A 24,441-nucleotide genomic window follows, 5' to 3' on the forward strand; every position below is an offset into this window, starting at 1 on the left:
ATTCATTTTGTCCAAGAGCTACGACCTCGGTTTCTTTAGACCCGGTGCCAAAAGTTAATTCGTCTTTGGTTCCTTGTCTGACCGAGGCATATAGTGTAATAGACAAACGGGGTCATATGAATGTGGTTACTACGTCATGTTTTGGATGATGACCATTATTCGTGCACATTACACCAATGGATGGCAAACAGTAATATTTAGGTTTGAATTTTATTTTCACTATAGTTTAGATTTCATATACACTAATTGAAATCATTATGTTTTATGCAAAGATTCAATATGATTGCTCCAATTCTAGAGAAGTTACTTAAACTCGTGAGGAAAAGCTAAATATGTAATTCAGTTATATAATAGTATGTAGTAGATATTAGGATATAGTAAGTTCTAAGTTTATGTTTCTAAGTTGTTTTATGCTTTTGTACATTATTATTAGTTTAACTTTGTACATTGCATTGATGTATGCTTCAAAGTTGATTTATGATTACATTGGATTCATTTATGCTTCTAAGAAGTTGATTTATGATTACATTGAATGTATTTATGTTTTAATATAATTTTCATTCAAAATATACGTTTCTGGATTATTCTGGACTGTTCTGACTGTAAAATTATATGCAGGTATGTTTCTGCAGTTGGAAATGTAGCAAAAACATACCTGATTTAAAAAAAACAGGGAATATGCCTCAGTTGAGACCATAACCGAGACAGAAAATCTACCTATGGCCTCGGTTAAGGTCACAACTGAAGTAGAAAGGCTGGCGGATGAAAAAAAAAACAAAAAAGGACTCTACTGCCTCGGTTGGAACCTTAACCGAGGCAGTAGAGGAGGACATACTGCCTCGGTTAAGAGGGAACCGAGGCATAAAGTCCTGCGAAAAAAAAATAAAAAAATTAAAACATCTACTGCTTCGGTTAAGTCTGAACCGAGGAAAAATCCTACCCTTTTATGCCTCAGTTCAGACCCACTTTTTGCCTCGCTTGGATATGTCTCGGTTCAGGAACCGCTGCCTATTAGCGAAAATAACCGTTGTCGTTTCTCCTGACTGTACTAATGTCGTACGGGTCACGAACAAGTTACGGGTCAAATATTTTTTTACGGGTCGAGTTACAAATAAACACTATTCGTGTCCGACCCGATGCGTTATCATCTCTAAATAGGCTGAACACATGGTTTCATTGGTTCATTTAGATAATACATATGTGAGATACGTTTTACATACCTCTGAAATGAAACATAAAATCTTACGGGAAGAGAACAAATCCTTAAATATGATGATGTAGAAAATGAATTGTGATATAACTTTTAAACATCATATGAGAAATATAAGACCAAATACACATAAAAAATTAAAAACTATACAATAAAACTGCAAAATCAATCCAAACCAAACAACAAAAACATTAGTTCAATTTGGTTTGAATTTTTGTTTAGACCTAACTGCATATAATCTTTATGTTTGGTTAGGATATATTTTGAATTAAACTGCACCACGAGCACTCCAAATTATGTTTATATATTAATATTTTTTGTTATTACTTTCAAAAGAAATAAATAAGTCTTTATCTTTAATTACTATGTTTCTAAAATATAATTTTAGTAATTAAATAATAATTAAAGCTTACTTTTGTGTATATATAATAATGTATTTCTTAATTTATACTCTTAATTATTAACTAAATAAATTACTATGTACTGTTTACAAATTATTCTTTTATTATTACTAACTTTTATGAAATATATTTTATGAAATATATTTTAAGTAACTAAATTAAGCATCGATATAAAATTCAATATTGTTATTATACAATTTATATGTCTGTAAAACATCTATCAATTAAAGTCAACGAAACTATAAACATTAGGTTTCTTTAGTTTGAAAACTAAGTATTTATAGAAAAAGAATAATGGTATACAATAATAATAATAATATTATTAGTATTATTTACTATTTACTATTCAATAGAACTAAAGTACAGAAAATAAAGTACACTTGTATACTTATAAACCCATTATAATTTTTTATTTATATTTTTATTAGAATTTAAAGCAAAATTTAATCACCAAATTTCTTTAAATATAACTAAGTTTATTAAATTCAATCAAATATTATTATTTCTCAAAATTACATATATATAATTTAAACAATATTAGAAAACCATTATGCTAATTATAAGTTTTAATATATATTATAATTGTGGGTAGCTATATGATATTTATTTAATTCTTAATACATATGTCTTCTTGAACTTAAATATTGTGACATGACATATATTAGATAAAAAAAATATTTGGACATTCATAGTTAATTTGATTTCTTGTTTAATTTTTAATAGTGTACACTATAATATTAATAAATAATTGAGAGATACTTAAACTTTAATTTTATTTTATGAAGTTATAAAATGCGACATTTTAATTCAATCATATTTAATATATATCTTAAAATTCATTAATATTATCATATATATTATCATATATATTTAATTGTGATTAATAAAGATTTACTTTTTTAAACTAAAAGTCAATGCGAGATGTTCATAAAATTATTGTAAAATTTATTGTTTAAAATTGACCTGTACCATTGAATTAAGAAAGATGAATCTTTCTAAATAAAAATTAGTTAAAATATTTTTAAATAATATTTTTAAAATACCTTTAAACTACCTAGAACTAAAGTCAAATATCTTGAAAATTGAATAATATTTTTAAATCAAAAAGAATATTTGATTTTGGTTACGTTTGTAATTAAAGTCAAATCCATATTTTTTATTTATTTATTTATAATTTAGTACTTTAATTTTTAAGGAAACCTAAGTAAAATATTCACCTTTATATTTCTGTTCATAACTTAAATTAGAAAATGTTAGTTGTAAAATCGAAACTCATTATTCAAAATAATTTGAAATTCATTATCCAAAAATAATTGGTGTCCTTTTTTTTGGTGTCATTTATCTTCGCTGCTCTTATTTATCTCTAGTAGTCTTATCCTTATTTTTCCAAGCATAATATATTTGAATAGATACATTGTAAAAATTGAATTGGCGACAAAATATTAATGCATAAATTAATAAATCTCACTTTATTTTTGTTTTATTATACTATTTGCTCTCTCTCTCTTTATATATATATATATATATATATATATATATATATATATATATATATTCATATTTATATGTATGTATGCATATTTATATAAAGACCTTAAATAGTTGTGGTATTAATGGATTAGATTTGGACGTGTATTTGGTGGCTATTTTATTATGAACAGGAAGAATATATAATGATGTAGACTTTATGCCATATTTGAATGAAATTTTCACCTTTGGGTATCGATATTGCGGTCATATTCCTAACCTTAACAATATATTTTTTAGAAATAGGTATATGCATTTTTTCCATTCTTTTTTTGGCAAAGAAGAAGAAAAAGTAGTAGCAGTGATGGCCATACAAACATACAGTTTACATTGAAAAATATTAATTTTGTATGTAATAGTATAGTACGTTTTAGTTGATTAATTAATGGTGCAAATAAAGGGTGTGCTACATCTGCGGCTCCACTGATTTCAGAGAATAAACATCAAAGTCATACGAGAAGTTAGGTGAGCAACTTTAAAGACTATGATAAATATTAAATTGGTCATTTAATGTTTGTTAGGTCTATTAATGACTTGGTCTAGTAACTGCTCTTAATTAGATTCATGCAGCAATAGCATCCATTAAACACATCATTTTGACAAAGTGTAGGTGGATGCTCTTTTCAAACATTTATAGGACACAACAACATTTTGTACATCACTTTCCCTTTAAATAATCTGTCATCTGGGTACCTCAGCCCCTTCTGTTATAGCAACAAATATGGCTCAACTTTTAAACCCTTCAAATCAAATTTTGATTCAATTAAGTAAGATCTTAACTTAATAAAACTAACCAAAGTGTAATGTTTAAAAGATTCAATTAGCACTAACATGAAAAAGACTAAATTGGATAAGTTCATGGAGTAGTTAAACACCTTTCACTTTATACTTTGTGAAAATTATTTGTAGAGATCCAAGTATGATTTTAAGTCCTACGGTGGATAAAAATGAGAAAGTTGAACCGTATTTAAAGAAGAAAGATCCATTAACCCTTTGTCTTAAGGTTTTGAATAAAAAAAGGTGTCAATTCCTTATATGGTTAAAAAACTAAGTATAACAAAAGAAGCCAATCTCCAACCTAATGGATTTAGAGAAGACCAGATAAAAATGGACCATGATATTTTAATAACTTTTTTACAACAAACTATGTGTCATTATTTTATTGGTCTGTATATTTGAAACAGACCAATCACAAGTTACTACATAAGTTATTATAAAAAAATTGTCAAAAAAAAAATTGTCAAAGAGACATTTTCCTAAAAAAATCCTAAAAAGATTAAAATGTTCTATCCAGTTAGTAAAGCTAGAACTAATAAACTAAAATCATACGTTATTTTAATATTGAAAAGTATTGTTTCGATTATAAAAAAATGAATTTATCATATATAAAATGTAAACTTTTATAAGTTGATTATATAATATTGAATTAAATTAAAAATATAATTTAAAAAATGTCACGGGTAAAATATCTGAAAAAAAAACTGAAAATACAATTAAATCTTAATTTGTTGTCACGATATTTATCATGATGGTTCTTCATTTTATATTTAATTTCGATGACTGTGAATGGTTAGCACGAGCAGCACAACTTGTTGGTTGTATAACAAATTGGGGAGACTTATTTAATGTAAGAGGGAGTGAGTGAGAGGTGCAACTATAGAGCATTTATTTTTCCTAACCTGAATTTGTTTAAGATTTCTTTCAAGTGTGTGTTCCTCATGACCATGACGATGGACACCAAATTATTACTCGACAGTATAGTAGTTGAACCATCAATGTGAGTTCATGCTTAAAAAAGGAGGAGACAAATTTTTCAAGAAAAAACAAGTTAGAGAAAAATTGTTCTAGTATAGTACCACTGCTAAAAAGATGGACATGGGTGAGTGTGAATGATTTGGAACTTTACATAAAAGTGAATGTTATAAAATTTCATCGGTAATTAGTGTTATCAAAACGGATCACTTATCTAACATGTTTCAACTCATCATGGATTGACCACTTTCAATCCAATCCAACCTATTTATTAACAAGTCGAAAAAATTTGAACTAAAAGATTAAAAAAATTAACATGAAAAATTTAAAGAGAGACATAAAACTAACTGATTTGAAACTTTACATAAAAGGGAATATTAAAAAACTACACGAAAAATTCAAACTGAGTGAGTCAACCTAATCTCGCTCAATCCATTATAAATTGATCATTTAGCGAACCAATCCAATCTATCTCATTTATATCAATTCGAAAAAGTTCAAACTAAAACATTATAAAAATAACATCAAAAATTTGAAGCAAGAGATAAAACTAATTGATCTGACTTTTGAAAACGCTAGCTAGTGAGTTGATTTATGCTCCAGGTTAATTATTTTCATTGTCCCCGCAATTATTGGTGGACTAATGAAAACGACTTAGCTTCAAGTGCTCATCGTAAACTTAATGACGGTGCTGCACACTCAGTGTATAAATTATATATAGTCCTTCTTCTGTCTTTTCTTTCAATACTGTAGTTTTCTTCAAAAAGAAAAAAATGTTTTAAAATAATTTGTTTTAATCGTCAAAACTTTGATCATTGACTTGGCTAGGATATTAAATTAATGGATCGTTAATTGAAAAAGTTGAGCCACTTGTTAAACCACATGCATTAATGAATATTAAATTTGGGATTTTATAATAACAAAATACATAAATTATATACATTTACTTACAAAATAGTCACTACAAGAAAACGGTGTTACAAAGTAAAAAACCGACGGAAATGTGTCCGTAATGCGTGTGTTCTCGAACCATGCGCTATACATGGAAGCTTTTGAATTTTTGCGCGCACGATAACAACGGAAGCAAACTAGAAACATTCCACTCACGCAAAAAGACTTTTTTTTCAGTTTTAATATTGAGTCGCAAATACCGTGGGCACAACCGTCCCTATCAATTTAATATAATAAATTTTATTTGTATTTTATATGATATGATGTTACTGGGTCACAAGTCGGTCTTATGTTATCCAGTCATCCTAGATTTATTTTTGTCAAGTTTAATTTGACTTTACGTACTTTAATGACGTATTATTCTTTAATTTAGCATATTTTGAATCACATAATTGACTTATTATGGCTCACCGAGACCCATATAGGTGAGGACCACAAATCCATAATTATCTTATAAATAGTATATTCATCTAAGTAAATAATTTATGTTCATTTTTCTGACATCAATTGCTATCTGGTGAACCCTGCTAACTTGAGTGTAAGAGTGTTTTTTGCAGGCACATTACTATCCATCCATGCGGAGGGTGAAAGGAAACCCATTTGACACATAAAAAAGGGAATAAGTATGTGGAGCTCATTTCACAGTGTATGCTCAACTCCGTAAGTACAATAGGCGTCCATCATGTACAATAAGTCGCGGAAGCTACCAATAACTTCAACGAACTCTTTGTTGTTAGAGTGGAAGGCTTCGGCAGCATGTACAAATGTTGAAACCCTAAGGACATCTCCTATATTAATCTACGTGTGAGGCCACCACAACTCCTTCATCCACGGCTACACCTTCATTAAATAGTTGAAGTTGTTGTCGCTTGTAATACCTGGAAAAAATTTAATGTAAAAAAATGTGATGTGGTATTGCGAGGTGTTTATTAATAAGAAAGTGCATGCTATTCACAAAGATAGTGGTCATGTGTCATTTTTCTAGTGGAGAACTTTTACTAAAGTGGCTTTCCACATGGAAAGCTCTTAGTGGAGAGTTTTCTTACAGAGGTAATAACCATGTATCATTTTTCTAGTGGGAAACTTTTGCTAAAGTGATACTTGAGTGGAGAGTTTTTCTAAAAGATAGAGTTCCACATGTCAAGCTCTCCTTCACCAAGATAGGATATTTAAGGGTTAGTGCAATATATCATTTTAGGGTTTTAGTATACTTTGGAGACACCTTCTGATGGAGAATGCCCCTTCAACAAGTGATGAAGCTCCATCATGAAAAGATGATTTAGCGGAAACAATTGATGAAGAAATGAAGGTGCTTGATGTTTGCAGATTCAATGAAGTTTCCTTGAAGGAGGTTGGGCCAACCTTGAAGGATAAAGGAAGAAGAAGTCAAGGTAGAAGACAAATCCTAATGAGAACTCAAGAAAAGTGAGGCTTGTAATTTTGGCAAAGGTTTCACTATATTCAATCAAGTTCTCCAAATTATACAAAGGGGTGCCTCTCCTTTTATAGGTGAAAGAGAAGGCTATACCAAAGGCTATGAGCCATACCCCTTATCTTCATGTTTTGGTCCAACTTAGTTTCAGGAGGAGCCTATCACCATTTATATTGTAACACGTAAGAACACGTCAGCCACATAGTTTGACATACTACTTACATTCACCCTTGTCCATTATCATTTTGAATTACATATTTTTCATGACCAATGACCACATTTCACATATACATTCTCAACATTAATTATACCAGTTAATCAACTAATAACACATCATCATTATGACTTTTATACGCATTTCAAGTGATTAATAGAATCAAACACACATTGGATTACCAAGAACATATCAAAATAAAGAATAAGATAATAACATTAATAAAATACATACTCAAATATAACCCAACTTAACATTTCATCATCATGCAATTCCAAGTATTCTAAAACATTGTTACACTTCAACCAAGATAATCAATCGTAACATATTCAAACCATTCACATAAAATAGAATTTTAATTAACCACCAAGTTACGCTTAATTCGACACTAGTGCAAAAAAAATTCGAACCAAGGCCAGCAAGCATGAGAGAGACACTCATCAGACCAAACATTTTCAACCAATTTTTTACTACAGAGAAAACAATTTAGAGTCTATTACTTTATAGAATTGGTCGAAATCTAACTACTGACCCTGTCTTCACAACTTGTATCTCAAGAAATAACATCATAACCATATATTTCAAGCAATGTATGTTCAATTCACGTCAGCAATTCAAGTACAACCAATTTATCAGGTGATCACCACAATTTGACCGCAACAATAAGGGAAATGATGCATCCAACCAATTAACGCATGAACCAATAAAATTTTAAGCCAATGCAAGAAACACAAGGTGATACAAAACCAATAATCTCAATTTTCCTTAATTTAAGACCAGTTTAGCATCCCCCTTACAAACATGAATCATTAAAACACTCTTATTCAATCTAATACATAATAGCCGAGAAAACAAGCACTAAATACAATTGAATACAAAAGCATTATATCACTCCATACATGATAGAATAAACACATTAGACAAAAGATCTCACACGCATATAGATTGAGCACCATAGAGTTTTGAAACACAATCTAACCAAAATTTAGTTCTTCCCACTAGTGCAGAAAGAGTTTTAGACGTCTGTTATTTTGGGGTTTTAACGTTTGATCGCTGCCCGACGTCTATATGGGTGGCGTTAATGAGACGTTGAACCCTATAGGTTGGACGTCTATATAGACGTCCGATCCATACAGGTCATACGTCTATATAGATGTCTGACACTATAGATCAGACGTCTAAAACGTTGTTGTATTTGACTGGATCTTTTTCCGCTTGAGGCCTCTCAGGTTGCTCCTGGCTCATGGTGATTCGAGTTTACAACTTTATATTTTAGTTGAAGAGAATGTATTATACGTTTTTTTTGTATTGGATGGTTTTAAAAACGTAGTGGAGGGAATTGGAGGAGAGCAAAACGCAAGAAATCGCTGCCCAAGAACGTCGCTCAAGGACACGAGCAAAACTGCACCAAAACCCAACGAAAACACATTTTAATCGGTTCAAATGAAAGATAATGCATCAAAGAGTGATGTAATTGGAGTAAAATTAATTTTAAACAGTGCAAAAGTGAGAAAACGAACCTGAAAAACGTAGCCCGTGTAGAGAAAACGCGAGGAAGATGATGAAAAGTGAGTGCATGTAAATGTTGCCTCGCGTTCGCGATGTTTTAATGCAGCCATATAGAAGTCGGTTCCCCCACATCAGACGTCTAAAGGGCTTTAGAAGTCGGATTGGCAGGATTGGACGTCTAAATAAAGTTAAAAAGTGACTTTTTAGATTTCAAATTAAGTATATAAAAGTCGGTTCCCCCCACATCAGACGTCTAAAGGTCTTTAGAAGTCGGATTTGCGGGATCGGACGTCTAAATGGAGTTAAAAAGTGACGTTTTAGATTTCAAAAATGAGTATATAGAAGTCAATTCCCCTACATCAAACATCTAAATGTCTTTAGAAGTCAAATTTGCGGGATCGGACGTCTAAATGGAGTTAAAAAGTGACTTTTTAGATTTCAAAAATGAGTATATAGAAGTCGGTTCCCCCCACATCAGACGTCTAAAGGTCTTTAAAAGTCGGATTAGCGAGATCGAACGTCTAAATGGAGTTAAAAAGCAACTTTTTAGATTTCAAAAATGAGTATATAGAAGTCGGTTCCCCCCACATTAGACGTCTAAAGGGGTTTAGAAGTCGGATTGGCGGGATGGGACATCTAAATGAAGTTAAAAAGTGACTTTTTAGATTTCAAAAATGAGTATATAGAAGTTTGTTCCCCCATATCAGACGTCTATATGTCTTTAGACGTATGTTCCCTCCAGAACAGACGTCTATATGGTTGTTTTAGTACAAAAAATGCCACAGTCATTTTTTACGTTGGATATTCGAGGGTCAGACCTCTAAAGGGTGACGTTAAAGGCCTTTTATTCACTAGTGTCCATTCCTTCTTATCTGCATATTCAAAACTTACCTACCTTACGGAGGTAGTTCTTCCACCTAACCTTCACCCTTGACGACCGGACCTTGCATTACCCGACCTCCACTCTTTCTCTTCCATTTCCCCTCATGCTCCTTCTCTTCCTCCTTTTTTCTTTTGTTCCAATACATGTTGCCTACATCATCGTCATGTTCTAACATGATATGTCAGCAATGACGTTTAGGAGCAATCCTCTCCTCTATTGAGGCATTGATGTTCTCTCTCTCCTTCCCTTTTGATGTTTATCAAATAAGGTGAAGAATAAAGATAGACGCGTCGACAACTAGGAGCATGTACTCAAGGGAAGTACACCAGACAGTAGGATAGAATACGATAACAAAAAATCAGGGGGAATCTCCAAATTCTTAGAATTTCATGCATAAAACTATACACATTCATGCAAATGTAGTATGTTTATATGTGTAAATATCATTCTTTTATTTATTTTGTGCTTTGATTGTTTATCATGCTTTGATAACTATTTTGTCTTTATCAATCCCTTGAAAACTCTAATAAGTAACTCTGCATTAAGAAAAGAGATTTATGACAACTAAAGGTCCAAGCTCTATTCCTAGATATAAGTTTCTTTAGGTAGCTTATTCCAAGTCAAGGTTCATGAGAAATTTTCCAAAGTCAAACAAACCCAAAAAATCAAGTTATGAGTGGCCAAACCATAACAAGCATTTAGTATAGGAACAAGGTTACTAGCATTCAATGACAGAAGCAATATATATATTCAAAGTATATTCATGTACATGAAGTTCACTAGTTACATCAATCCCCCAACAAAATGAAGTTACCTCTCCATTGTCATGGAGAGCTCAAGCTTACAATGGAAGAAAATGGAAGAGGTGGAGACCCAAGGAAGAGGAAGAGAGAGTTCCCACACACCCAAGCTCACTCCAAGTGCTCTAATAAGGTGTTTCTATGCTTCAACCGCCCAAAAGATGGCACTCTCGTTGCATGTAAGCATCAAATAGGTCAAGAATGCCACATTTGCAAAATTCGCTGATGAATCATTATTTTGTACTCTTGACTTAGCTTTTCGCAACGAATTTAATTAGTCAATTATGCTTTATTGTCCTTCATTTTCTTAGTTTCGTTAATTGGGCTTAATTTGATCAGTAATTCATATTTTTAATTAATTTGGATTATTTGAATCTAATTATTCTCATTATTAATTGTAGGACAATTTTGGAATTATTATTAGGGCTTCAAAAGGGCTGCCACATCACTTTATTTCGTTTGTAATTGTAATTATTTTCATTTTGGACCAGATTTGACTTTTGAGCCTATATTTGGTCAAAGAAGGAGAAGCTCATTTGAAGGGCATTTTTGTTCATAGGAGTTTTTAAAGCCCCAAATCAGATTTTAGGTTCCTCTCCTTTCCCTCATTTTTCGTTTTCCTTTGGTTTTCCTAGCATTGGGATGTTTTCCACCCGCTACCCTCACTTTGGGGTTTAGGTTTGTTTTTGTTTTCTTTCTCTTCTATGTATTGAATTCGCTTTCTAATCTCATTGCAATCCATTTGAAGTTCATTTCTGTTTGCATATGCATCAATTTCGTTTATGTTTGATATTGAATTTTGTTTCTATTTGATGTTCTTTGCAATTCCAATTTTCTTTCAATTTTCATTTATGTTCGTTGCACTCAATTCAGGTTCAATTTCGTTTTGCAATTTACTTTCGTTTTCCCCTTTTGCTTGTGCAAATTTCATTCCAATTTAGTTGTTGCTTCATGTTTAATGTTTGAATTTCATTCTATTGTGTTTAATTCTACTTTAATGGTAGGTTAAGTGTGATTGGTTGGTCTTAGTGAGATTACAACGTTTTTCCTTGAGATTGTTGGTCTATCATGGTGATTTTGCTCTTCTAACCTTGCTCCATATTTAATTATGTTATGTGCTTGCAATTAGGTACACGTTTTATTTCCTAATTGTATTTAATCTTCAATTAGTCTATTAAATCGCATTTGCTTAATCTGTGGCAGCGTGGACATGATTAAATGGGAGTATTGCATTTGCTTAATTCGCTTGTATGAAAGCATGGTTAGTCTTCGCTTAGTTGGTTAGTTCATGTTGGATTAGGGGTTAGAGTAGTGTGTAATTGTTGTTAATCTGTGATTGGACGCATTGTAATTCAGCTAGTGACCAACCATTTTCAAATTAGTGATTGATTTCGTGTTTTATTTTGTTCATTTCACTTCAAGAAACTGTCCAAAAACCACCCCCACCACGTATTAAATTCTATTGCCTGAATCACAATTTGGTCCTTGAGAGACGACCTAGGAGTCACTTCCTAGTTTATACTACACTTTAATTGCATATTAATTTGATTCAGGTACGATCCCGATCAGTCGCGCTCAGCACTTAAACAGAAGGGTGCTCAGGCATCAATTCTACAAAACTAGATAGTGCTCAACGCCCTAGCATTGGCGCCCAGGCGCCAACTTTGCGCATCAAATGGTGCTCAACGCCCTAGATGGGGCTCCCAAACGTGGTCTTTGTAAGGTAAATGGCGCTCAGCGCCGTTGGAGGGGCGCCCAGGTGTGATCTTAGCTTCATGAGATCATGCTTTTAATGCTCTTGGTGCTTTTCCTGGGTTTCAGCGCCTTGATTTGATTGAGGTTCTTCCAATGCATAGAATTAACCTACAAAATAAGGAAATTAGTGATGATATCTCCTAAGTGTAACCTAACTACAATTATTTACAAAAGTAAGATAACAGAGATGATTAAGCAAGTTTCAAGCTAAAGGGGAGTTGATTTTGTCTTTAAAATGAATCTCAGATAATGGTAAGAATTACCATTATCACATGATGAGTTTCGTCATGGTTGTTGGTTTGGATGTTGTGGAAAAGCAAGGTTTCCTTCACCATTCATGGTGTTTTTTTTGCGGATCTTTGGTTGAAGGTTGCGTTATGCGAACTTGGTCTTGTCATGGTGGCTTATAGTGTGCGAGGACGCGAGGTGGTGGTTCTGGTTAGGTGATCGTCATCGTTAATAGAGGATTTCACAATGGTTTCTTTGGTGGCTGATTATTTTGATGGTGGCCAGGGTTTTGGGTGGTAAGGGGTTGAAGATTATGACGTGGCCACATCTCGTTGGCCAATTTTCTTAGTAAAGGATTCTGCCATGTGTCAGTTTTTGATTGGCTTGATTTCTCGTGGCAAAATCTTAGAAGATCTAATTTGTTAGTGGTAAGAAGGGTGTGAATAGCGAAATCAGGGGTGTAGAAAAGACTTAGTATGTGACCCATTTGGGAAAGGAGAGTGTATAAGTGAAAATTTAGGGTGCATTCACCTCCTTGTAAATTTCTTTCCAAAATTTACTAATTTTTGCTTTATTTTGTAACTCGAACAATTTAATTTCATACCCTGAATGAATTAAACTTTAACTTCAAATGCATCAATAAACATTAAAATATTCAAAAATAACTTATGCAACCAAAAATCATTTTTTAAGACATTTTAATTTCCAAACTCATAAAGTCCACTTGTTACTATTATTCAAATCAATCATTTAAACATAAGAATTCCATCAAAATTTCGAAATTAAATGTAAAATCTAGACATAGATTTACACTTGTAAGTGGGATAGAGTATAATTTTTCCAAATATTGTGAATTTGTGGTCAAGTAAAGTTTGGGATTTTGCTAAAATCTAATATAGATGTGTGTGTGACTGAGTCAAGAGTGTTTTGCCAAAAATTATTGTAAAATGTTAGTGTGTATTTGTGTGTTTCGGGTGAATGTAAATTTATTTAGAAAAAATCATCTATATGTATACATGCGTTTTGATATAACTAATGTAATATAACTATTAAATTAGAACATTAAAAACTATCTAAAATTTATGAGAAACTTAAAACTCACACTCTAAATTACATAAATAATTAGAAATCATTAACTCATCTCCTAAAGTGAATAAAAAAAAGTTAAGTTATTCTTAATGAATCTTATTCAAATTTGATTATTATCAATTTACACCGTTAAAAAAATTAATGCACATACTATATTTATAGATTCTAACTCTATATTATATTATATTTTTATATATATATATATATATATATATATATATATATATATATATATATATATATAAATTAGATGTTTAAATAAAAGAAATAGAGATAATTACACTTAGATAATTTAAAGCACTTCATAAAAAAATAATATTATTCATTAAAAAAGTTATAGAAATATATTAAAGAATTTAACTTCTGCAAATTGTTAAACAAGATTTAAATTTGTTGATAGAGTCTTGTAACTTTGTATCCACATCTTTCTTTACATTAAATATTTAAAACTAACAAATAATTGATATTAAGATTTTAATTTTAAAATCTATACTATCAATAAATAGAATCTTTTATAATTTTTTTTACACACAAGTTCTTATTATTTTATTATTTTGTTTACTTTCGTTAACATTCCTAAAAAAAACTACCCACAATAAGATTATAAAATTAATTTATTTTATAATTACATTTTATGAACATATATATATTTATTAATATTTTTATTTTAATAATTTGCTTTTTATTAAAAAAGTAAACATAGCCTTAGGCACTGGTGTTTCCACGAATAAATATAAAGAGGTTATAATGAAACGTAACTTATCCTATTAAAACTTGATATTTGAAATATAGTTCATTTAAACAAAATATTAAAAAAATTAAACCAAAAAGATTTATAATTAAAATATTTTAAAATTATTCCTTTAAAATTAAAATATTCAAGCTTAAGTTAACACTTGGTTGACAATTGATATAAACACTGTTTTGTTAACTGTTACAGTAATAAAAAGAAAAACTACCATGAAAAAAATATGAAATATAATTTTTTTAAAATATTTAAGGAAGGGTTATTTTACTTTTAAAAATAATAGAGTATCATTTAATTGATTATTTGTAAATATCTGGTTGTAATTAATGTTAATTAAAGAAATTTGAAGATTAAGTAAAAACTAAAAATCTTCGTGTATTAAATAGCTAATTAAATGAGAAAGAAATATTTTTTTAATTTGATATCAAAACAAACCCTAAACCATGAATAAAAGTTACTGAGTGTCAAAATTATTTAATATTTAACAGGTAAGACTCAAATTTATCTTATTCTTCTAGTAATAAATATTTCGTCTTTAAATAATATATATATATATATATATATATATATATATATATATACACGCGAATATTGATAATTTAAATAAATATGTAACGTGAGTAACATTTTTATTTAGGAGAAATTACAAGTTTTAAGAAAATTAAAACTTAACAAAACAAATAATTAATATTTATTATGTAGTACTAAAAGCGAAATGAACGTAAAGTGATTTTTAACTAATTATATTGAGACTTAAATAAAAATAAATTAAATTTGTAACATGTAATTAAAACCGCGAGAGAGATTAAATAATCAAATATGTTATCATGAATATTTCATAGAGTTTTGTTAATTCTACTGAAGGGTAATTTTGATTAGTATGTGTGTAGAGTGTAAGATATGGAAAATTAGTACAATTTTATGTATAAGTTAGTATCTTTGGTTAATGAAATAAAAATTTCTTTAAGTATAAGTGGTTAATTAGTGAGAATTTGTTGTGATAGGATAAAAGTCGCATGAATAAGTCTTATGTGATGTGAAATATTATTTATTTGCATTAAAATATAACCAATAAAAATGAGTTGGCTGAGTGGTAAGGAATTGTGTACATGTTGTTGGGGTGCAAAGACCTAGCCTTGATTAGGTTATTGATATCTGATAACTATGTGTTCTTTTGTACTTACGTGTTTATATGAATCTTTTCATTCATATAAATGTATTAATAAATCATGAATGGTATTTTCGGTAAAATAAGTATAGTTATTAAAGACAAAAATTGTTTATAACAAACAAACGATCTCATGTTTTAAAGTTTAATCAAATAACATTAAAACGGATTAATAACCAAAAAACAACCTAGGGTAAAAACATAAAACTTATAACCAAAAAAAAAAAAAAACTAGAACCTGAACCTCAAACCTAGAAGAACATAAGAAAACACTTAGGTCCTCAGAATTAGAAAAACAGTTAGGCTAAAATACCCAGACGCATGACTAGACGATGTCTTAACTAAAATCGTCTAAGAGAGAATTGAGTTAAAAGCTAAATGCTTAAAATACCTGTATTAGGTATTCGGCTTCTATCAAAAACAAAAACTGATAAATCGCAGAGTATGAAATTGACCTAAACATGTTATATTAACATCACAGTAACACATTCTAATCAAAAACAGCGGAAGCGAAAATGAAAGAATAATGTGCGTACCTCCTGCCATTGCAATTTTGTAAATCTAACCACAGACAGCTTTATTTTCTAAACCTTGACTCACTCAAACTCGATGGTGTGTTTTTCTGAATAGAGGAGTAGGCTTAGTGATCAAAACTGAGAGTAACCCATTCCCTTATATAAAGTCTGGCCATCACAGGTTTCAAAATAAATGGGCTTTACGTTTAAAAATTAATAACTGCTCTATAACCTCTATGCAGTTAAAAGCATAAAAATAATGGCTTAATGGACCACTTTATGTTCCTTAAAAATAGGAACTGAAAATGCTATAATATTTATTTTATATTTAAAATAATGCTAACATTCTCCCACTTGGTCCATTTATCCAATTATTAACCACAACAAGTGACAGAATATATACGAGTCATGGCGATAGGTCCTCTGATAGTGAGTGTTATCTTCCATGTACCACAATATATATTTCTCTCAACATTAGCTCTCAACTTAATGCATAAACCATATGTTTATGCTAGATCAAAACTAAATGATATCTTCTCAAAATAAATGTGCACAAAAACATATGAGAAAAACATCAAACTGAATAAGAGTTTTATCAAAATGAAAGTACTTACAATGATTGTCACGTCATGGAACCAAGTCCCATTCGCGTTACATGATCCTTAAAATTCTTTGGTGGCATGCCTTTAGTTAAAGGATCAGCAATCATCAACTCAGTGCTAACGTGCTCAATAACCACTTTCTTTTCTTTAACACGTTCTCTTATGGCCAGATATTTAATGTCGATGTGCTTACTTCGACTTCCACTTTTATTATTCTTAGCCATGAAAACAGCAGCAGAGTTATCACAGTACAACTTCAGTGGCCTAGCAATTGAGTCCACAACTCTAAGCCCAGATATAAAACTCTTCAACCATACACCATGTGAAGAAGCCTCAAAACAAGAAACGAATTCAGCTTCCATAGTAGAAGTAGCAGTCAAGGTCTGCTTTTTGCTACTCCAAGATACTGCTCCATCAGCTAACATAAAAATGTAACCAGACGTTGATTTTCGTGAATCAACGCAGCCAGCATAGTCTGAATCGGAGTAGCCAATCACTTCTAAATTAGCAGTTCGTCTATACATGAGCATGAAATCTTTTGTTCCTTGAAGATATCTCATTACTTTCTTTGCAGCTTTCCAGTGGTCAACACCTGGATTACTCTGATATCTTCCTAAAACTCCAACTGCAAATGCAATGTCAGGTCTAGTACAAACTTGAGCATACATAAGACTTCCGACAGCTGAAGCATATGGAATATTTTTCATCTGTTCCCGCTCAAGATCATTTTTCGGACATTGACTTAATTCAAGTTTGTCACCCTTTACAATGGGAGCTACACTTGGTGAACAATTCTTCATATTAAACCTCTCTAAAACTTTGTTGATATAGGTCTCTTGAGACAAACCCAAAATGCCTCGAGATCTTTCCCTATGAATCTTAATGCCGATGACATAAGATGCCTCTCCCATATCCTTCATGTCAAAGTTATTTGAGAGAAATTGTTTCACTTCATATAGCATACCCTTGTCGTTGGTTGCAAGCAAAATGTCATCCACATATAAAACAAGGAAACAAATCTTACTCCCACTGACCTTTTGGTATATACATTGATCCATGATGTTTTTCTTCAAAACCGAATGAAGTGATAACATCATGAAATTTTAAATACCATTGGCGGGAGGCTTGTTTTAATCCATAGATGGATTTATTAAGCTTACATACCAAGTGTTCACTGTCTTTAGAAAAGAATCCTTCAGGTTGTTTCATGTAAACCTCTTCCTCTAGATCACCATTAAGGAATGCTGTTTTCACATCCATTTGATGTAACTCAAAATCAAAATGAGCTACTAATGCCATAATTACTCGGAAGGAATCTTTCTTAGATACAGGAGAAAAAGTCTCTCTGTAGTCAATTCCTTCTCTTTGAGTGAATCCTTTGGCAACAAGTCTTGCCTTATGTCTCTCAATGTTGCCTTGTGAGTCTTTCTTGGTTTTAAAGACCCATCTACATCCAATGGATTTTACACCATCAGGCAACTGAACGAGATCCCAGACTTTGTTGGATGCCATAGAATCCATCTCGTCTTTCATGGCATCATACCATAGGTTTGATTCTTTAGAACTCATGGCTTGTGAAAACGTTTCAGGATCATTTTCGGCTCCAATGTTGTAATCCGATTCTTGTAAATACACTTCATAATCACTAGAAACTGCTGGTCTTCTGATTCTAGTAGATCTTCTTAATGTTGTGTCAACATCTTGATGAGAAACTTGTTGTTCAACATTTACTTGTTGCTCCTCGTTAACAACTTGATCTATATTATCATTTTCAGCAATTTGTGGAACATCAATTATTGGTTGTTCAATACGCTTTTGAACTGAAGGAGCGTGAATGACTACCAATCTTTCATTTGATTGAGAGGTTTGAGCTTCATAGTGATCTTTTTCAAGATCAACGTCTTGATTTAAATCACTCCCACTAATCAAGTCATTTTCAAGAAACTTTGCATTTCTTGATTCCACAATCCTAGTGTTATGGTTTGGACAATAGAATCTATACCCTTTGGACTTTTCAGCATATCCAATGAAATACCCACTAATAGTCCTTGGGTCTAGTTTCTTCTCTTGTGGATTATAAATTCTTACTTCAGACGGACATCCCCAAACGCGTACATGTCGCAAACTAGGTTTCCAACCTTTGAATAACTCAAAAGGTGTTTTTAAAACAGCCTTAGTTGGGACCCGATTTACTATATACACAGCCGTCTTAAGTGCTTCAGTCCACAAGAACTGAGGAAGTTTTGAATTACTTCTCATACTTCTCACCATATCCATCAAGGTTCGATTTCTTCTTTCTGCTACACCATTCTGATCTGGAGAGCCAGGCATGGTATATTGGGCAACAATCCCATGTTCTTGAAGAAATCTAGCAAACGGACCAGGTGCTTGTCCATTCTCCGTGTATCTACCGTAGTACTCTCCACCTCTATCTGATCTCACAATCTTAATTTTCTTTCCGCATTGCAATTCTACTTCAACCTTAAAAACTTTAAAGGCATCTAAGGCTTCATCCTTAGAACGAAGTAAGTACAGATACATGTATCGTGAGTAATCATCTATAAAGGTGATAAAGTATTTCGGACTACTTGCATCCATATCCGGACAACAAATATCTGTATGAATAATTTCTAGTAAATTTGAACTCCTCTTAGCACCTCTTTTGGACTTGTTAGTTTGCTTACCCTTAATGCAATCCACGCAAGTCTCAAAATCAGTAAAATCCAAAGTACTAAGTACTCCTTCATTTACTAATCGCTTAATTCTCTCAATGGAGATATGTCCCAATCTTCGGTGCCATAAAACAGAAGAATCCTCATTCATAACACATCTTTTTAACCCAGCGGAAACATGCATAGAACTATAAGCAGCGTTGTTTTGCAATTTAATAAAGTAAAGACCATCGTAATTCCCCAAAGCCAATAACTTGGATTTATTCAATAAAGTAAAACCAGAATCCATAAAATTAAATGAAAAACCCAAAGGTGCAAGTTGTGAAATAGAAATCAAGTTCTTGCTAAAACTAGGAACATAAAAGGTCTTTTCTAAACATAAAACAAAACCACTGCTTAAAACTAAATTGCACGTCCCAATGGCTTCAACATGTGAACTCATCTTGCTTCCTGAATAGATGTGTTGCTCACTTCCCATCGGTTTCCTTAGGTTTTCCATACCCTGCAAGGTATTAGAAACATGGATTGTAGAACCAGAATCAATCCACCATGTGTTATGATTAAAACTAGTCAAATTAGATTCATAACAGACAAAAGCAAACAAGTTACCTTTCTTTTCAAGCCAATCCTTAAACTTTTGACATTCCTTCTTCATGTGTCCCTTCTTTTTACAAAAGAAACATCTGGACTCCTTCTTAATAACTGGCTGAGCAGGAATCTTTCCCTTCTTATTAACTTGGTTCTTCTTATTCTTAAATGAAGTAGTCAAGTTCACCTTCTCCCCTTCTTCCATCAATAGCCTTTCTTCTTCTTGAACACACATAGTCAATAATTCATTAATCGACCACTTGTCCTTATGTGTGTTGTAAGAGATTTTAAAGGGAGCATAATGGTGAGGCAAAGTGCACAAAATATAGTGCACTAGGAAAGAATCAGACATGGTAACTTCCAAAGCTTTCAGTTGAGCCACAATGTCCCTTATGCGCATGATATGATCACGCACTCCTCTAATTCCAGTGAGCTTTAAGGATGAAAACTGCATTATAAGAGTACTGGCAAGAGATTTGTCAGATGTCGTAAACTGCTCATCAATAGCCTTCAGTAAATCCTTGACATTCTCATACTGATCAACCGAACCCCGGATTCCAGCGGAAATATTGGTTTTTATGAACGTTACGGAGAGACGATTTGACCTCTCCCATTTTTCATAAAGTTCAATGGCATCTGAATTGCTAGTCTCAGTAATACCCGGTGGTTCAGGTTTTCTAATAGCATAATCTATGTCCATCCAGCCTAAATGAAGAAGAATTCTCTCCTTCCAAATCTTATAATTATCTCCTTTCAATTCGGGAATACCACACTTGATATCAGAAATATTCACAGATTGAGAAACTGCAAATTCAAAATTTTCATGTTCATTATCAAAATTTGAGACTAAAATAAATATCATGTTTTACCAATGTAAAACATGTCTTTACCAATAAGTCTATTAACATAAAACTTGCCTGTGGGCTAAAGTCTTACTCAATTAGACTCATTTAACCTTATGATAAAACTATTAAATTATATCACATTCCTAATTCCTGTGGGAAATTTAAGAATTATAATAAATATTTTATCCTAATTAATTATACAAATGTAAGGAAAATCCTGTGGGTATATTTCATCACATTATATATAATTAATTACAATTAATGTTTCAATAACGTGATCTTTATAATATAATTTAATTAATTAAAGATGCTGTGGCTACTCTCTAATTATTAAAAATTATATTTATCACTAAACATTAAATTATCTTTAGGTCTTATATTTAATCTAAATATAAGAATTATATTATAAATATATAATATTCAAAAAAAAAATTTAAATATTATACTAACACGCACCGAATAAACTTAATAGCGTGTGTAAAACTGGAGCTTATCACAAAAGTAACTAACATATATAATATATATGCAAACGTGCTATACCAGAAAAGCACCGAAAAAGGCAATGCAACTTTCGTACTAATATATTATATATATTATATATATTATATATTATATGCATAACAGAAAACATTATATATTTATGTGCAGAATGAAAACAAAGCAGAGGAGATAAAACCAGAAGCGTACATACCAGAGCAAGCAGCGTACCTTCATCACGTATGTGTACAACAGATAAAGAAGGAAAAATAAAAACTGAATATATTTTTCTGAAAGATGCCCAAAATGAAACGCAAAACAAATGTCGTTTCAATCATCTTCAACCTCCAGTATGGTTCCAACAAGCATGAACCCAATAATATGTGAGGGTTTTAGCATCAAAATTTCACAGAAAATTTCACAGAAGATTTCTTCTTTCTCCAGTTTCAAAACAATTAATAAAATTAAAAACACAATACGCAAAGGAGTGAACCAAACAAGGCAGAGGAAAAATAGCTCTGATACCAAATGATAAAATCGCAGAGTATGAAATTGACCTAAACATGTTATATTAACATCACAGTAACACATTCTAATCAAAAACAGCGGAAGCGAAAATGAAAGAATAATGTGCGTACCTCCTGCCATTGCAATTTTGTAAATCTAACCACAGACAGCTTTATTTTCTAAACCTTGACTCACTCAAACTCGATGGTGTGTTTTTCTGAATAGAGGAGTAGGCTTAGTGATCAAAACTGAGAGTAACCCATTCCCTTATATAAAGTCTGGCCATCACAGGTTTCAAAATAAATGGGCTTTACGTTTAAAAATTAATAACTGCTCTATAACCTCTATGCAGTTAAAAGCATAAAAATAATGGCTTAATGGACCACTTTATGTTCCTTAAAAATAGGAACTGAAAATGCTATAATATTTATTTTATATTTAAAATAATGCTAACAAAAACAAGTCTAGACAGTTTTTGACAAAAACATTAAAAGATGTAATTATCAAAAACATAAGAAAACCTAAACAAGTTAAATGTTATTGGTATAAAAAAAACGAAGAAGCGTTTACTTGGTCAGATGATACCATGCAATTAATAAATACCTCATCCCATGATGAAGTACTTATATACGCTTGGTACCTTCGATTAAAAGAACTTAAATGTAAAATGCTACCTAACTATAGGAAATAAAAACTCATTTTGTTGTTCTAAGCAAGCATTAAATGACATTAAATGTTCAACGTTCAATCACAACAAAAGTAATAAGAAAATTCATATATGTTGCATGCACAGATTACTCTAATTTTGCAGAAAATTTATTCTACACGCTTCCACAATGCTACAGATCAAATATTAAAATTTGGACGATAGAGACAAAGAAGATAATCACAGAATGTTCATCTCGTGAAGCAAAGTCTAAAAAGATCGTATAACCTACTTCAAGCAAAGGACTGAAAAAGCATGTCTCCTTTGACAAAGTTGACTTACATAACGACTGCTGTGAAAAGAAAAAAGAGAAAACACAAGTATCAAGGCTACAAACTTCAAACTCAGTCTAACGGACAAATACTCATGAAGTTTATAAATAGAAGATCTCTCAAGAAGAAAATCAAGATGATAGAAAAGAGGATAGCCGAAGAGCAAAAAGAAAAGCTTACAACGACATATCCATCCTTAAGAAAGAGACAAAAAAGCTCAAAGAAAATAATACATCAGAGCTGAAGAAAAGAGAAGAGAAGAGAAGAAAACAAAGAAATACTCCCGAGCTTAAGCATCAAATTTCTTACTCCTGTAAGAGAGTAGAGAGAAACACCTGCGAGTGTTTAGCTTGCATTGTATTGTAATCAAATCCTCTAGTAGAGAGATTTAGTATAAACTACTTGTAAGCAATCATTGATTGCAATTCTGAAGAAAATTAAAATACTTACAACTGAGCTCTTTTTAGTTGAGGAATCTAGGCGTGGTAGTCTAGTACCAAGAGTGCTTCGAATACTCAAAGGAAATATAGGCGGGGATTTGGGTACCAAGACTGGTGCGAATACTCAAAGAAAATCTCGGCAGGGTGTTGAGTACCAGAAGTGGTGCTAATAGTCAGAGGAAATCTTGGCGAGGTAGTTGAGTACCAAGAGTGGTGCTAATACTCATTTGTAATTGTGTGAAGATTATAGTGGAACCCTCTACGGAGGAGACTGGACGTAACTTAGTTGAAGTGAACCAGTATAAACTCTCTTGTGTTATTTTTTCTTCTCTTTACTAAACAATCTTTTTTGAAAAACCTACAATTGAGCTTTATATTTCAAAATACAAGAACTTTCAAGTTAAACGATCATTTCTCTTTAAAGGAAGTTCTTAAAAAACATTGTAGTAGAAACATTTTGAATAGCACGATAACTTTATCAAAGTATATCAATATATTTCAAGTCGAGCGTCTAAGCTTTCAAAAGACTATTTCACACGCTTGATAATGTCCTATATAAGAAGGGTTGCAAAAAACGTTTTCCAAAAATACTATTCAACCCCCCTTCTAGTGTTTTTCAGGTACTTCAATTGGTATCAAAGCTAACCTCGCGGGGTTAGTTCTTAGCAAGACTCAAGGAAACAATCCTAAGGAATGGAAAACAAAAGATACATTGTCAATCGTCCTCCTCTCTTCAAGGGCAAGAAGTTCGAGTATTGAAAACAAAGAATGATTACATTCTTTGAATCATGTCATATCAATATGTGGGCCGTGGTGGAAAACGGCAATTACATTTCTGTAGATGAAGACAGAAAGTCACTCTCAAAAAGAAAATGGACGGACAAGCAAAAGCAACGTTACTTGTTAAATTCTAAAGCTTGCAACTTTTTTATGTGTGCTCTCTCAGAAGAAAAATAATTGAAGATTCACGCTTACCATGGAGCAAAAGAAATTTGGAACACCTTGGTCATCACGTACGAAAGATCAAATGAAGTGAAAAGGAATAAGCTAAGCTTTTTGACAAAACAATATGAATTGTTTTCTATGCTTGAAAATGAAAACATTCAAAGCATGTTCAGTAGATTCCAAACGATGTTAAACGAGCTGAAAT

The 24,441-nt window shown here is 31.6% G+C and overlaps 1 protein-coding gene across 1 annotated transcript; it reads right to left on the minus strand.

The window, feature by feature from the left end:
- Window positions 1-19,740: 19,740 nt before the first annotated feature.
- LOC148201436 (uncharacterized) lies at window positions 19,741-20,973 on the minus strand. The gene is made up of 2 exons (XM_088110895.1): window positions 20,066-20,973; window positions 19,741-19,958 (listed from the first exon to the last, which is right to left on the minus strand). Exons 1-2 carry the CDS (start codon window positions 20,904-20,906, stop codon window positions 19,924-19,926), a joined length of 876 nt encoding a protein of 291 aa, XP_087967021.1. The 5' UTR covers window positions 20,907-20,973; the 3' UTR covers window positions 19,741-19,923.
- Window positions 20,974-24,441: the final 3,468 nt, after the last annotated feature.

The sequence above is a fragment of the Vigna umbellata genome, chromosome 3, assembly GCF_029865625.1.
Source record: "Vigna umbellata cultivar VRB3 chromosome 3, Vumbellata_1.0, whole genome shotgun sequence".
NCBI lineage: Eukaryota > Viridiplantae > Streptophyta > Magnoliopsida > Fabales > Fabaceae > Vigna > Vigna umbellata.